The 15,865-nt window shown below is 48.8% G+C and overlaps 1 protein-coding gene across 1 annotated transcript in view; it reads right to left on the reverse strand.

The window, feature by feature from the left end:
• FGF18 (fibroblast growth factor 18) overlaps positions 1–15,865 on the reverse strand; it is a 65,662-nt gene that overhangs the window by 12,815 nt on the left and 36,982 nt on the right. Inside the window, exon 4 of the mRNA XM_058035081.1 lies at positions 3,494–3,600. Within this exon, the coding sequence (XP_057891064.1) occupies positions 3,494–3,600 (107 nt within the window). The remainder of the gene's footprint in view (positions 1–3,493; positions 3,601–15,865) is intronic.

Below are 15,865 nucleotides of genomic sequence, written 5' to 3' on the forward strand. Positions count from 1 at the left end.
CTCTCCTTTCAAGAAGAGCTGCACCTTTGAGTCCTCTTCCCCTTGTGTTTGTAAAACGACTGATATAAATAAACAGGTTTAATAATTTTTTTTTAAAGACAAAAAAGTTTCTCAGAAAAGCAGCTGGCATTCTTGTTCTGAATTTTCATATTTTCATCTCTCTCCTGATTCCACAATAGTGTGATTCCACCATAAAGCCTGGAGAAGAGAGGGCTCTAGGAAGAACTTATTGCAGCCTTTCAGTATTTAAAAAAAGGTGAAAAAAAAACAGGGACAAACCTTTCAGCAGGACCTGTTGCAGTAGAACAGGGAGTAATGGCTTTTACTAAAAGAAGATAAATTTGTACCAGATATAAAGAAGAAACTCTTTGCTTTGAGGGTACTGGCACAGGGTGCCCAGAGCAGCTGTGGCTGCCCCTGGATCCCTGGCAGTGTCTAAAGCCAGGCTGGACACTGGGCCTTGGAGCAGCCTGGGACAGTGGGAGGTGTCCCTGCCATGGCAGGGGGTGCAATGGGATGAGATTTAAGGTCCCTTCCAACCCCCAAAATTCTGTGATTTTATAATAAAGCTCAATGGTCCACAGAAAACCTCAGGAAGACCAGAAAACTCAGGACCTACAATTTTTATGTAGCTCCGAAACACCATGGTCTAAGAAACAGATAGGCAGAAGTAAAAAGAAAGAAATTTAAATGTTTCTTGGGCCTTCTTCAAAACAACACCAAGAATCCACAAAAAACACACTCTAGTTTGTTTTCCCCAGGTGCTGCTCACCTGTGACAGAGAAGTGACTGCTGTACAACACATCCCCTGTCTCGTTCTCCAAAGCATCCCAGAGTGCCAGTGACCGCAGCAGCTGCGGTTATAACAGATCAGGAGCCTGCCCAAAGCAGCTCCGAGCCCTTTGCTCACTGCTGCCTGTGGACACACAGAGCAGCACCCGAGACAGACAAAACCCACAAGGTTTGGGGCTCCTGAGCAGGCTCCATCAGAGGGCTGTGCTGGGAAATCATCAGAAATAAGGACACAAAGGCTGCTCCTCTCACCCCCGGGGGGGTCAGTCTGCTTCCCTGCAGCACAGCCAGCTCCAAGGTGGGGAAAAGCCCTGTCCACCTCTGGAGCTCTTGTGGTCATCACCAGTTCCAGCTGAGAACAACAACCTGCTCCTGACCGTGGGACTCTTTGTAGGTGATTATGGGACACAAAAGGGGCTGAATTCAAAGCAGGTTTTCAACTGAGGGGGATCCAAAACTGCTGAGTGAGGAGGAGAACAAAGCCAGATGGCATGTGCTGGTCTGGTTGGGGATTCTGCAGTGCAAGGCAATAGGAAAAGAGCAGAGGAAAGGCCCGGGTTGGTCCCATGGCTCCTCTCCTGCCAAATGAACATAGCAGGACAACCATGGAACAATCACTCCGTGGGCTTCATTCCCCTCCACCCCCAGACTGAACTTAAATATTTGTATAAGCCCAGGCATAACTTTTATCTCATGTTTTCCTTGGGGTTTACTGGCTGTTTAGAGCATTCAGGCTAAAAAGCATTCCCTCAAACTCTTGCCACAAAGAGAGCTGAAACCATGACACTAATTAAAACCACACTCTTTGGTATCAAGAAGACATGCTATTGTTTTCTTTTGTTGCTCTTGAGGAGCTGTTAATATGGGCAACACGTCTGGAACATTTTCCTGCCCAGCACCGCGTTCCCTCCAGCCCAGCTCGGCTGCTTTGGGAAATTGTCACAGCCTGGCCTGGGAGGGCAGCAGTATTTACAAGAACAGACTTATTTATTCTTTGTAACAAAACATTTGCCAGCTTAACACCACGAAAAGCATGAAAAGCACACAGGGGGGCGGGCAGAGGTTCACACTGCCTGAAAGGTGACAAGTGAAACAAGTGCCCTGCCTCAGTGCCCAGTGTGCCATATCAAGGGATGAGCCTTAAATACACACTCCATATAAATATATGGAATGTTTGGAAAAACTGAGTGCCCAGGAGCATCCTGACTTTGCCAAGATGCTCCTGGGCACTCCATTCAGAACAGGAAAGGCTGTGGGCTGCCCTGTGCCACTGCTGACTCACCTGGGGCAAGGTCTGCTGAAGGAAAAGGATTTTTCTAAGATTTTGTGCTCAATTTACCCCACCTGAGTGCTTCTAAGGTCTCCATGACTGGTATCAGCACCTCATAAACATTAACAACATTATCCTTACTACACTTCTGGGGAAAATGCTCAGATCTGGGGAAAATGCCATGATCGCATTTAAAGGATGGAAAATTAGGGCACAGAAAAATCTAAGGTAGGTTTGTGTCCAATGCAACCTTCAAAAGCATCCAATATGGTTTAAAACCAGTTAAAATAATTTCCCTGTCCAAGACCAAACAATGGGGTCCCATGCAGGGTGGTAACACAAGTGCAGGAAGCAGAGACAATAGGCTGCTTTGCCCCAGCCCTCTCAGAGTGCTAATTTCCATTTCTGCCTGATTTTAAGCAGTGCCCTGGATGCCTCCTGCCTCAACAGGTAGCTCCAAAGCAGGTCAGGCACAGGGCCCTGGCTAGCAGCAAATAACCTGGTCTTAGGCTCCACAGAGCATCTGATCCCCAAGGAAGCACAAGTGGAAGAGGGAGGGGTCCTCCAGGAAAGGCAGTGTCCCACAGGTGTCACTCCTGGGACCACAACAGTAAACATTTTTTCATCAGAGCCATTTGGTCTCTGGTTTCTGTTTGGGAGCATGGCTTTCACAGCCTTGACTAAAAACAAAACTCTGCTTCCATTTTTCACAGCCACAAAGATGCTCGATTGGAACTCCTGGTGGTGCAAAGTGAGCACAGCCGAGGTTTGAAGGCTGGAATATTCTATTTGACATTTATTTTTTGGTGGCACTTCAGCTTTGCACAGGCCTCTTCCTGGTTAGCAAGCCTCCAGCCTTTCCAGCAATAAAGGACTGTATGAATTACAAAAATACTACTTCAGCACACAAGTTGGGCTGAAGGGGTGAATACACTGTTAATAACATGTAATTTGTTACATGCTTCCATTGGGGACCATCCCCCAATGTTCAGATTCCAGCCCTGGCTGTGCCATGCCAGTCCCTGGCTCCTGGAGGGCAGGAAGGAGCTTTCTGCTGCCCAGCACAAACCACAGCACAGTGCTCTGCCTGCCCTTCTACTCTGAATTCTTCAGTAAAGGAGCTCTGGGGGAAATTCATATTTGAATGTACCCCCAAAGAAAGGCCAGGTGAGGAAGGTGCTGTGGAGGTGGCCATGGCACTGGGATGCTAAGGTGACATCTCACGTGAGTGCACACCTGCAGCAGCACTGGAGAGCCCTGTGAGGCTGCAGGACTCCTCTGGGAGAGCAAGAGCTTCCCAGCAAACCCCACATTCCCCGTCCTGCTCCTCAGCTGAGGCTGACAGACGAGGCTCAAACACAGCACTACGGCCTTGAGGAGGTTGCTCAAGGTAACACTCAGGTTACAGATGAATTAATAGGAAACACTTACCTTCCCCACTAGCTTGCCTTTCCTGTTCATGCAAAGGTAGAAATCTGTCTCCTTCCCTTTGATCCGGACTTGACTTCCGAAAGTGTCTGTTTCCACTAGAAGCTGGGCTTGGAAAGGAAGAAGAAAAGAAAGCATTTAGCTGTGTGGTCCATGAAGGCACAGGGTGCAGAGCTCCCTGGGCACTGTCCCAGTGCCCAGCTGGACCACACCATGCCCAGGTGCCCTGCAGGGCACAGCCCCAGGGAGCACCAGGGGCCGAGCTCGTGGCTTGGTGCAGGACTGACACCTCTCCACTCACTCCCACACTGATACCCCAGATTTAAAGCTGCTTTACCACAGAATAACCAACAATAAACACAATACAACCACACGTGTGGGCTCCATCTGTCACACCAACCCCACCACCACCAGCAATATTAGCTCAGTGTTAAAGAACCAGAGAATTGCTTATGTTGGAAAAAACCTCTCAGATCATCAAGTCCAAAACTGTTCCTCCAGCACTGTTGAGGCCACCACTACACCCTGTCCCCAGGTGTCACACCTCCATGGCTTTTAAACACCTCTGGCGATGGTGATGCCACCACTGCCCCGGGCAGGATGTTCCAATGACAATGCTCTCCTTCACACTGCAGGAGGGTTCTTGGAGGGTAAAACGTGGATTTTATTCTCATGAAGATGCAAGATTAGCATGACAAGAAAGAAAATCCTTTCCCCACAGCCAGCAGCCTTCAAACACTGCACAGAAGTGGTTCAGCCACACACTCCAGTGCAAAACATTACAGTGACCTCCTGAAGGTCACCACAACAGCCAGCAGGGAGAAATTGGGCACTGCTTGTTCTGTCTGATGCACACCCACCCTGCACAGGTCCTCCATGCCTTGTTGTGCATCCAGGAGGTCAGAAATTTCTTTCTGGCAGTCCAGACCGAGGTGTCCAGCTCTAGCTGGGAGAAATGTGGCCAATCTCAGTGTCTTGCAGGGTATTGATGCCAGAGCTGGTTTGCAGCAGGAGCCAGGGTAGAGGACAGATTTCTGCTGCATCTCCATAAATGCCCTGCTTTGCCACAGCTGTACCTGCAGAAGGGGCCAGGTTGCACCCAGACAAGCAGTGTGCCATCATCATCATCATCATCATCTCAAAACCCCAGACAGATCCAAATCCAGCCTTTTACTCCATCTCTAATCTAAACACAAATTCCAGTCATGCTCAAGATTCAGATTCCAGGAATTACCCCAGAGAGGCAGGAACAGGCAGACTGGACATTTTGGTTCAGATCCATCCCCACCATGGAGGAGGAGAAAGGAGACATGGTTGAAACACAATGCAAGAATGTGTGAGTGTCAGCAAGTGCAGCTCCACGCTCCTGCTCTGGAAATACTCACGCCTGTGAGTGCTGAGCCCCATCATAGAAACACAGCTTTTGCCAAACTCTGGAGAATGTTTGATCTGTGCTGCAAAAAGTCACATTCTTTTTGGCATTCATATTTCAAACTTTAAAGCCCTCTAAGAGCAAATATGTTCATTGTAAGGATTTACCATGGGGATAGAAATAAGAGTTTGTTTCATTTAAACACATTAATATTTTTCCCACTTGTAAAGTCAGCTTTTGGCTTCTGCAGCAGTGCAAATATCACAGACCTTTAACTCACAAGGGCCCTAAACAATTTTCCCCTCACAGCCCAGTCACATCTGTAAGTTCAGGGGTTTCCAGTTACTAGCTGCTTACATTTATTTAGATCTATTTTTTAAACCTGTTATCACAGGGGATATTTAAATTATAACTGCTTTCTGACAGCAAGTGGGATTATGTCTGTATTACAGCAGGATATCACTTGCAATCATGCACAGATATGGATATTTATGGAAGTTTTTCAGAAACACCTCATGGGTTTAGGTACCTGTAATGGAGAGCAGCCTGAAGTAACAGCTGGGTGCTGCCCACTTTGTCCCCTCACCTGCCAGGGCAGTACCCAACCTGTGACCACTTCTGTGAGGAAGGGCCCTGAGCCGTAAATAACCCCTCAAAGGGAGGCTATCAAGGTGAGCCAGCCAGGAGGGGGTGATGGCACAGGGCCAGGCCAGCTCCTCCAGGGCAGGCTGGAACCCGCTGAGTGCCCACTGCTCCAGGAAGCTCAGGGAGGCTGCTCAGGTGCAATGCAGCATTGACAGACAAGGGAACAGCAAAGGTGGGACTGTCTGCCTTTAAAGAGGCAATTCTGAAAGGGCTTCTCCTCACATGAGCAGAAGATGGAGCTCAGCCTCAGAGCGGGAGTCCAGCAGCCAGCACATGAGCAAAGGTTGTGGAGCCAGCAAAGGCTGGTCCAGGAGCCATGGCCAACCCCCAGAGCACCAAGGAGCTGCCCACAGATGTGCAGTGGCCAAACCACCCGGGCATGAACACTGGTGTGGGGCCAGCCAGCACAGGGCTCAGACAGGGCTCCACACAGGCCAGAACAGGAGAGCACAGCTCCCTCTGAGCATGCGGGGCATTCGCTGCCCACTCCAGCCTGAGAGTAAAAAGCTGCTGAGAGTGACTCTGAACATCAGATACAGGCTGTGGCCAGCCAAAGGAGGAGCTAACACTGACAAAACCCTCCACATGAGAGCTGTGGTCCCACGGGACTGGCAGCAGCTCCCACCCTCTGACGCAGGTCCCCGTGGCAGCCCCTGCTCAGAGGGACAACACAGGGTACACTGGCTCATGCTCCCCACCCCCTCGCTCTGCAGCCAGTATGACTAATATCCAAGCTGATTTTAATTTGAAAAATATCACCTTAAAAAGATGCCGGTTCCCTGCTGTGAAAATTAAAACCATCTGGATGGAGTGATTTCAAATAATTAATCTAGGACTCCTTTGGCACCGCTACTAATTAAAATATGATACCTTCCTCCCCTTTTTTAAATAAAAAATTTAACTAAAGTTTAAAGATCTAATAAAATAATGTCATAATTTAGAAGTAGATGGAAGTCACCTTTCCTGCAGGCTGCAGAGGTTACGGCAATTACGGAGGTTATTCCTCCCAGGCAAGTGCCACAGCACAGCCTGAGCACCAGAGGACAAGCAGGCATCCAGAGAGACATTTGTGCTGGCAAACACAGCAGCATCCATCCCAGGGCCCTGAGAGCCAGCCCAAACCCCCAGGGACCAAGCTGCACCCCATGCTGAGGAGTGGGAACAGAGGCCAGGAGGTGCAGCAGAGGATGTCTGATCCCTGCTGTGACCTGAGCTGCCCCAGGACAGGCCAAGGCCTCACAGAGGTTCCCCACTTCTGCAAAATCTGAGTCTTAAGATGTAGGAAACATCTTATTTCTAGGGATCCCTGATCCCCTTTTCTACAAGAGAGATCAGGGCAGCTCTAGGGTGGGTTATAACCTATAACAGCACCCCTGACACCTGATGCCTCTTTGTGCAACAGGCATCTCCCTAAGTTCTCTCAGGAGCAGGGACAGGCACCTTAAACAGCACATCTGAAATCCTCTGGGATGAATCCCAGCCCTGAAGGATGCAACCAGAGTTCCTAGGGGGTGGAGGCTGACCCAGCACCCAGGGGCTGCTCATGTCTCCCCCTCCACTCACACACAGCAGGAGAAAAGCTCAGCCAACACATTTTACATTAATTCAAACTGGACTTGAATGCTGTCCTGTCCTGTGATAGGCATGCCATAGCACAATGGAAGTGCCAGAGAAAATCCAAGAGAATGTACAGGAGAGTTCAGGTGAAATGAGAGCCACCATGCCAGAGCAGCAGCCCCACAGCACTCTGCTGCTCAGCCCCATCTGTCCCTGGACACACCACACAGAGATTACAATCTTTATTTTCAAAGGCCCTGTGCTCCAATCTTCAGATCAGGTGTTATTGTTTAAATTCTTTGACAGCTAGATATTCTGATATATTTTCCAGGGGAATAAAATAAAGAGCAAAAGAGAAAAGATGTCTTTAGAGGGTGAGATCTCCTGCTACATGTTTTGCCTTATTGGCCCATTTAACCTAAACCTTCCTGAAAACTCCCACTGGAAGAGACTGGAATTCCTCACAAGTCTAGGTGAAAAGGATTACATATATATATACATATATATATATATATATATATGTGTGTGTGTGTGTGTGTGTGTGTGTGTGTGTGTGTGTGTGTGTATGTTGAAAAGCTATCTACCAGCTAAGAAAACATGAAGTCAGGGAGATATGTGAAGGTGGCAGAAAATATGCCAAATTATCTTTCAGATATTTCCTGGGAGTGGGAGGACAGGAGCCAGAAAAGCACAGGGAAAGAGAGGAGAAAGAGGGCACCTGAGAAGTGTAAGGTTTACAAGTACCAATCACAAAATCCTCAGGTCCAAATAAAGAAAGAGATACAAGGAAAAACACAAGAAGGGTGCAGAAGGATTAGATACTTCAAGTCTATCCACTGGTTTGTGGTTTTTTTCAGGTGAAACCCTGGCAAAGGGAGCCACAGGGAGAAGGTACACAGCTGCTTACACTGTCCACAGGCACCCTGCAGCTGGCAAGACACTGGGGAAAAGGATCTCAGAGGGGCCAAAGATTTTGTTGCTTTGGTTGCACTTCTTTTTCTGAAAAGTCACGGGAACCATTCTCAGACTTGAAACCACTTCCAGCTAATGAAGAGGATGCAATGACACACTGAGGCTGGGAGCACAGCACCTGGGATGGAGGGCAGCTTTCCCAGTTTGTTACCCTGGAGCTGTGAACCAGGACATTCCCATTTTTCACAGTGCACAGATCACATCTGATGGGAAAGCAAAATCCACTCTGCTGAGACCGAATCTTCTCCTGAGACTCCCAGCATGGGCAACAGTGCTTTAAATAGTTGAAATCTGTTCAAACACTGCCTACCCCTACCAAAACCACATGAATCCCTTCCACGACCACAACATAGGAGAGAATGACCCTGTCTCCACAGTCATGATGTAATGATGAGGGAATAACACCAAAATTAGGTAAAGTCTGGCAGGTCTAATGAAGCCTGCAGGCTGTGGCCCAGTGAGGGAATCAAGGCTGCATCCCTAAGTTTTGTCTGCACGCTTGCATAGTCCTGCAAACTGAATGGTATTTAGTAGTTATAATCCACAGAACCCAGCTCCCTTCTCAAATATTCAGGTGCAAATTAGGAGTAACCACCCCAATCAGTGAGGCTGGTGCTCTACCCACATACCACTGCCCTAAGCTCATCCTGTCTCTCCTGAGCACAGCATATGCACATCAAATTATTAAAAGGTATGTTCGTGGGAGGAAGACTAAGAGCAGCTCTGAGACCCAGGCTCCAGATATTGCCTGTTTTAAGCCACCGTGTTTCAGGAGCCAGGAAAGTGCTCGGTGTCAGCACAGAGGCTGCCCAGGGAGCAGCTCCAGTCCTGCTCAGGGTTTGAAAGATGCTGTTACACTAAATGAGGATTTCTTTTAAATGCTGTAGCTTTCACTCGGTCAGCACCCTAACTGTTGCACCTGGGGATAAAGACTTTTTGGGGTGTAAGGTCCTCAGGGCACCAGCACATCCACCGAGTGCCAGGTCCCGGCAGGTTTTCCTGCCCCATCCCAGGCGGGAAGGGAAGCGGGAGCGAGGGCTCTGTGTGCACAAAGGACAGGCTGCAGACACAACCTGCCACCCGCACAACTGCCTCAGTAGCTCTCAGGGACCAGACAGGTTAAATATTTGCATGGGAGACATCTGAAGAAAATCTATAATGCAGCAAAGACCTCAAAGACATTTCCACTACAGCAACCTGATCCTGTAAATACTTCCACACAAAGGACTTCACACACATCGGAAGTGCCTCGAGTGCTGATAAAGACCCTACAGGCCGCAGGGTCCCGCCTCTGCCAGCGGCGGCAGGGTGGGAGCGCAGCCTGGGACGGGCTTTGGGGACAGCTTCCCCCGGGGCTGGGTGCTGCCCACTGCCCACCCCGAGGGGAAGGTGCAGGATCCCGGCACGGAGCCCCCTTCCCCTCCTGGCAGCTCCCTCGGGCCTCCCATCCGCAGCAGCCGCAGCAGCCTCGGCCTCCGGGCCCTGCTCTGGGCGCTGCCGCTGCCACGGCCCCGCCTCACGCCCGGGCGGCTTCTGTCCCACATCCAGCGCTCTGAGCTGTCCCTCGGCGCTCCCTGGGCTCGGCCGCGGCACTCGGGGCCAAGACAGGCAGGAATCTCCGTGCTGGTGCCAAGCACACCAGCCCGAGTGCCCAGCTGTGCAGGCAGGACACGCTGTGCTGCAGTCAGCCCAGCCTGCACGGCCCGAGATGGTCAGCACAGAAAGTAGCGCTCTCAGGCTCTTTGGTGTCATTCTCCACTATTTAATATCACTGACACACCATTCCTAGAAATATGAAATCACATAGTGGTTGGGTTGGAAGAGATTTTCAAGCTCAGCCAGTCCCACCCCCCTGGGCAGGGGCACCTTCCCCTGGACCAGGTTGCTCTGAGTCCTGTCCAACCCGGCCTGGACCATTACAGAGCTCTTACCTGTAGGGATGCCCACCCAAAAAATTTCCCCACCGCTTCAGCAGTAGCTAACAAAACACAGCCAGGAGACGATGCTGAGCTGGTGTTCCCCAAGCATCTCAGGGACCATCTCAGGCAGATTCTGCCTCCCCACCCTGTAGAGATGTGTTGTTTATGCCAGAATGGCACTATCGAGGTAAAAAGGAGGTTCTAAAACATACAAGTCCTCTTCCCCAGACTGCCAGGCTCCTATAGGATGACAAAGCTTCCAAACATAGTCCCTACAAACTCACTCTAGTCACCACATCTTGCGAGAAGCTTAAATGAAAATGTGCTAATTTGAGGTCTTTTATTAGCCTACACATATGAAAATTGTTTGAGAGTTCAACAGATATAAGACCAGAATCAGACCAGAATAAATGCCAAGGTAGGTCTAAGAGATTTTTGTCCAACTTGAATAAAACTTTAGTAAATCCCAGAATCTGTAATTCTATGAAAAACAAAACAAATAAACACACACAGAAACACCCCCCTATCGGAGCTGTAAGTACCATATTACTGGCCCAGGCTGGTACTACCCAGAGGCTGGTCATCCCTTAGCCATGTGAGAAATGAATGCAAAATACTGTCATTCTAACAGGGAGCCATCTGCACCCTTTTGTATATCTAAGAAAACAGGACTAAGCAGTGGGAATCAGACTTGACCTCTTGCAGATGTTTTATACATAATTCACCATAAGAGACACTAAAAATATTTTGGCAGTTGCTTCAACGATGGTGAATAAGTTTCTCTAGACAAGATTCAGTAAAAGGGAGGCGGGTAGGTTGTGTGCTTTAAAAACGCCTGGGCGGGGACAGCTGTGAACAAATTCTGCCCCAAACTTTGCCACCTGCAAACTTGCCATGACTAAGAAATAAGCCTGGAAAGAGAAACGTTCAGAATGTTAGCACAGAAATTCCTCTATCTCACCAGGGTTTCCCGCTGCCTCCAAGCACAGCTCAAGTGGACAGTATTTCTACAGAGGCAGGAAAACTGCCTGACAAGCTGCCAGGCTCTGAGTCTGGAATTACTGAAGGATGAGCCTCAAAAAAGTTCAGAAGATCTGTTATGCTTGAAAAAGCACCTAAAATGAAAAATAAAGGGCCAAACCCTGATGTCTTTGATCATTCTCATTTGAATAAACTCCTACTGACACAGTCAAGCCCAACAGACAACGACCTCAGAACCTGGCCCTGAGCTCCTCGCTGAAACGCATCCAAAGCGCTGGAGTCTCTCGGGTCTGGAAAGAGTGTGAACCTTTCCCGTCCCCACAGAGGGTTAGAATTACTGCAAGAACAAACCCCAAGGAAGGTATTTTGACTCTCTTGTTCCCAGTCTCAGCTGGACCCAATAAAAACACTAGTGTACGCAAAAATAACAATAAGGAGAGAATGACCAGCCCAGGAACCCACGTGCTCTCGTGTCTCTGCAGAGCTGCTCCGTGTGTGCCCAGGAGCTCAGGGCAGAGCACAGGGACCCTGCAGCACTGCCCACCTCCCTCAGGCAGCTGCTGGTGGGCTGCTCATCCCCAGGGATGAAGTAGGAGTGATGTCAGCACCACCACCTCCTCTTTCCAAGGAGTCCCAAACACATAAATCTCTCCCACATCCCAACACCCAGCTGGTTTCACCCACTGCAGCAGCCAGCCTGTCCAGGCTCCACTGCTGAGTTTGTGAGTGCTCCAAAAGGGGCTGATCAGGACAGATGTGTCAAGCATCTGCAGTACAGCTTGAATTATCAGACGTGCCGAATACACAAAGATGTTAAGTTCTACCAAGCAGGGTTCTTATTCTGCACCAATAAAAGCTGAAATTAAGATAATTAATTTTATGAATCAGAGTAAAAGTCTGTCTATGCATTCTCTCAAAGGGACTCATTGTAACATTCACTTCTTTCAGCAAGTGAAAAATATGCTGAAAATAAGGTTGCAGGATGCCCTGGTGTTTTAAGTGGGATTCTTGTGGCTCTGAAAACCCAAAGGAGCAAAGGCAGCAGCGCAACCTACCAGAAGAAAATGTTCTGGCACACAAGGAAAATTCCTTTCTGTTTTAAGATTTTAAGCAGGATTTGCTCTTAGACATGGTCACAAACACAGTTTCAAAGATATCTGCCTTTTTAAAGCTTGTGTTGCTGAAGCTCCCTTTTGCCAGATAAAAGATAACTTATTAAATGAAGTACAGAAAATCGTCGCTCTTGGGTCAGAGGATATACGAGTGTGACTATTTTGGAGTAAGGGTTAAAACACGTGGGCAAGGACTGATCTTCTTACAGCACCTGGGGACACCTGGAACCAGCTGCACCCTGAAGACTGCCTCAGGGGAAGGAGCATGGAGAAAAGTCCTCTGCACCACCCCCTTTGGAGAGGTTTCTCCCTACAGACACGGCACAATTCTTACAACTGCTCTCAGGGCACGAGCAACAGAAATAGCGCACCGACCACCAAAAATCAGGTATCACATTAACTCTCCCTTTAACACCTTTGGTTTCACATATTTATTTTTGGAAACATTTATCACGGGACTTCTCTTAAACTGTTACCCCTAGTCCTCAGCATATGTAAGACTATATACTTCCCTTTTACTGCATTTTAATTGCATGAGAAGTTTTAAAAGTCTTTTTTTTTTCTTTCCTGAAGTCATTTGGGACAAAAGGCATCTGGCACTGGGTATTTAAATAAGACCTGTCAGAACTGTAAAATTAGTTTTATGTTTTAATAAAGGTACTTTAAAAATCTCAAATATAATTCTGCATTCAAACCATAAGCGTTTGGATTAAGAAAAGCAGATCCCATGTTAAATCTTAATATAAAAAATAAGTCAAGTACAGAACTAAGCCAGTCCTCATCTGTGGCATTATAAAGAGCAGCAAAGAGGTAATATCTCCAAAAGCTTTTTTGGGGGGGCATTCTAAGTTTAGAGAAGCAGCATTGACAGCATAAAATATCATATTATATTATATTATATTATATTATATTATATTATATTATATTATATTATATTATATTATATTATATTATATTATATTATTTGCTATTTATTTCAGTTTATCCAGAGACCCAGGCTACCTTTAAAGCTCAGACTCAGCCCCCTGTTTCCATCCAAAATTCTCTCAACTCTTTCTTATTCTCCCTGGGACAGACCATCCTGCCCTCCTCTCCCCACCCTGAAGGGGTGGCCCCAAGGACCTGCATGGCAAAAGAGGTGCGGGTGCCACATTGGCAGGGGACATTTCTGCTGTAGGTGTGCAGCCCACATCCATCCAAACTGGGATTGACAAAGCTCACTTAGCTTAGAGGGCCCTGTGATCAGCTCTGCAATGGGCACAGAATTCACTCCAAGGACCTGCAGACATATAGACAGAGGACAAACCCAAACCTCCTCCCAACACTCACTACCCTCCACCAGAGAGCACATCCCTCCTCCCCACCAGGACACCTTCTGACTCCCCTTCTGTCACCCCATCCAGTCTTTGGAGTGCACAGAGAATTGCCCACTCCTATGCCTACACAGACCTGAATATTTTTAGGCAGCCCTTTGCCACATCTGTGTGCCAAGCCCGAGCACCAGGCTGCCCCCACCCTTGGCATGGGAGGACAAAGCCACCTTCAAATGCCACCAAGGTGACCAAGTCTCTCCATGTTTGCCACCACCTGAATTCAGCAACCACTGCTGGGACACTCATAGCCAGCACCACCAGAACAGAGGAAGCCAAGGACACACCACAGTGGTGGGACAAGAGACAGCCCCTGGCCAACACCACCTTCTCCAAGGGCTTTATAGCCCAGCACAAAGCTGCAGCCTGACCTGTGCCAGAAGGGAGCCACTTCTCCATCCAGGACCCCAAAGGAGCAAAGGAACCAGCTAACACGGACTAAGGAGCTTCAGTGCAAGCTCCTGGTGGGGAACTACCTGACCTTTACGATCCCTTCCAAACCATTCTTCCCTTCCTTCACTGTTCTGTGACTCTGTGGAGTGGTTTTCCAGGTGCTCAGCAGGCCTCGCCCTCCTCCGAGGTCACGGTGTGGATGAAGGGAGCAGGCAGGGAAGTGTCACAGGTGCAGACAGGCGGGGGCAGCCCCCATCCCCCAGGCGTGCTGTCACCTCCCTGCCGCCAGCTGCCCAACCTGGCGCTTCAGCACAGGTCACCTCTGGTGTGAGGAGTTAACGCTCATCCCCCAGCAGGCGCAATGAAAAGGAGACAAAAAAGCAGGATGCTGGTGAATGACAGCAGTGGGTGGCCCAGCCCTGCACACAACAGGCACAGCCAAGTGTGTCTGGCACCAGACAATGCCTGGGCAGGAGGTGTGTGGGGCGGCAGCGCCAGCGCCGTTCTCACGGTGGGGCACCCGGCCATGTCGCCTCACAAATCCACTCCTCTCTCGCTCCCGGCTCTTCCCCGGGGTTGGATTTGTTTTTTTCTGTGCTGTCCTTCCTGTTGGGACATTTGCAGCCCTGAAAAGAAAGCAGGTCAAACCCCCTCAAACGGTGTATTTAGAGCTTCCCCTTGGGTTCCTGTGGCTTCCTTGCCATTTCCCCGCTGCACTGGGACGTGCAGCTGGATTTTGGGGTAGCAGCCTGACCCCTGGCTGCTCAGGGCCTGATGTCAAGTGCTGCTAATGCATTTTGCATTTGTGCTCAGGGGCAGGAAATCTCAACTTCCAGTGCCAAGGGGTTAATTATAATTTATATAGCAAGAGCTCAGGCTGCGGGAATTTTTTTCTCCAGCTAATTAAGAGGTGCAATTACCTTTGAGAATCAAAGGGATATTCTGGTACCCAGCTCTGAGAAGCAGATTACAGGCACTTAGGACACAAGGACATCTTTGCTTTTCTACGTGTTCTTAGTTTTCTATGTTGATCATTAACAAGAATTTGTCATATTTCTGATCCATGATCACCATGTCCTGCTGACCACATGCTGAAAACCACTGCAACAGGGTAACACAGAGCATTGCTGCTTTCCCTGTGATTACCTGTCCTTCCAGCAACACGCTCAGCTGGCCTATCACCTGCTGCTCAGGACTCCGAGCAAAACTTCTTGCTTATTAATTAACAAAGCTTCATGATGACCTTGAGGTGGGCAATACCTAACAGCCCAGTCTGTGCTCAGACCACAAGCTCAGGACTACTTACTCCCAAAGCAAGCAGTGCACTGACAAATGTTGTATTAATTTAATTAAAATGTTTGTGTTTATTTGTAAATATTATTATAAGTAATAATTATAAATTGGTACAATAATTATAATAGGTATTGTATTATTTTAGTAATAAATATGACTAAACTGTCCCATGGCAGCCGCTCTGCATTGCCCTGTCCTACCCAGTGGTCCAGTGCAAACAGGAGGACACCATTTGCAAATCCACCCCCTCCACAAGCTCTTCCCATCAGCTCCTGGCCTTCGTGTTTGTGCAGAGGCTTAACAGTTCCAGCTCTCTCTTCTCACCACTCCCGGAGATGACTGCTGAGCCATTTGCAAGGGGCTAATGTAATTGAATATTCAGATGTGGGGAGTGGGGCTTTTGGCTGAAGACAGCAGTGAAAGGTTCTGGGGAACTCTCAAAGTCCTGCTCTGGGGTCTCAGCAGCGTTACACGTGCAACACAGGCTGCAGCCTCAGCCTGGCCCAGAGTGCAGAAATAAATCCTCAGCCATTCATCGTTTTTTAGGGATGCACTGGGCCATTGCTCTCAGTGAAATGGAGTGCTTAAGTTAGAAACTGGCGCCATGCAGTTGTCAGCAGCCCACACACACGGCAGGGCTCACACACCCAGAGCAGCAGCAGCCTCCACCCTGACCCAGAGCACAGCCAGAAGCAGAGGTGAGGCTGGCAGTGGCAGGAAGACCAACCCTTCCTCTGAAGAGGGGATTCCAAGAAGAAGCT

This window comes from Melospiza georgiana, chromosome 15, assembly GCF_028018845.1.
Source record: "Melospiza georgiana isolate bMelGeo1 chromosome 15, bMelGeo1.pri, whole genome shotgun sequence".
NCBI lineage: Eukaryota > Metazoa > Chordata > Aves > Passeriformes > Passerellidae > Melospiza > Melospiza georgiana.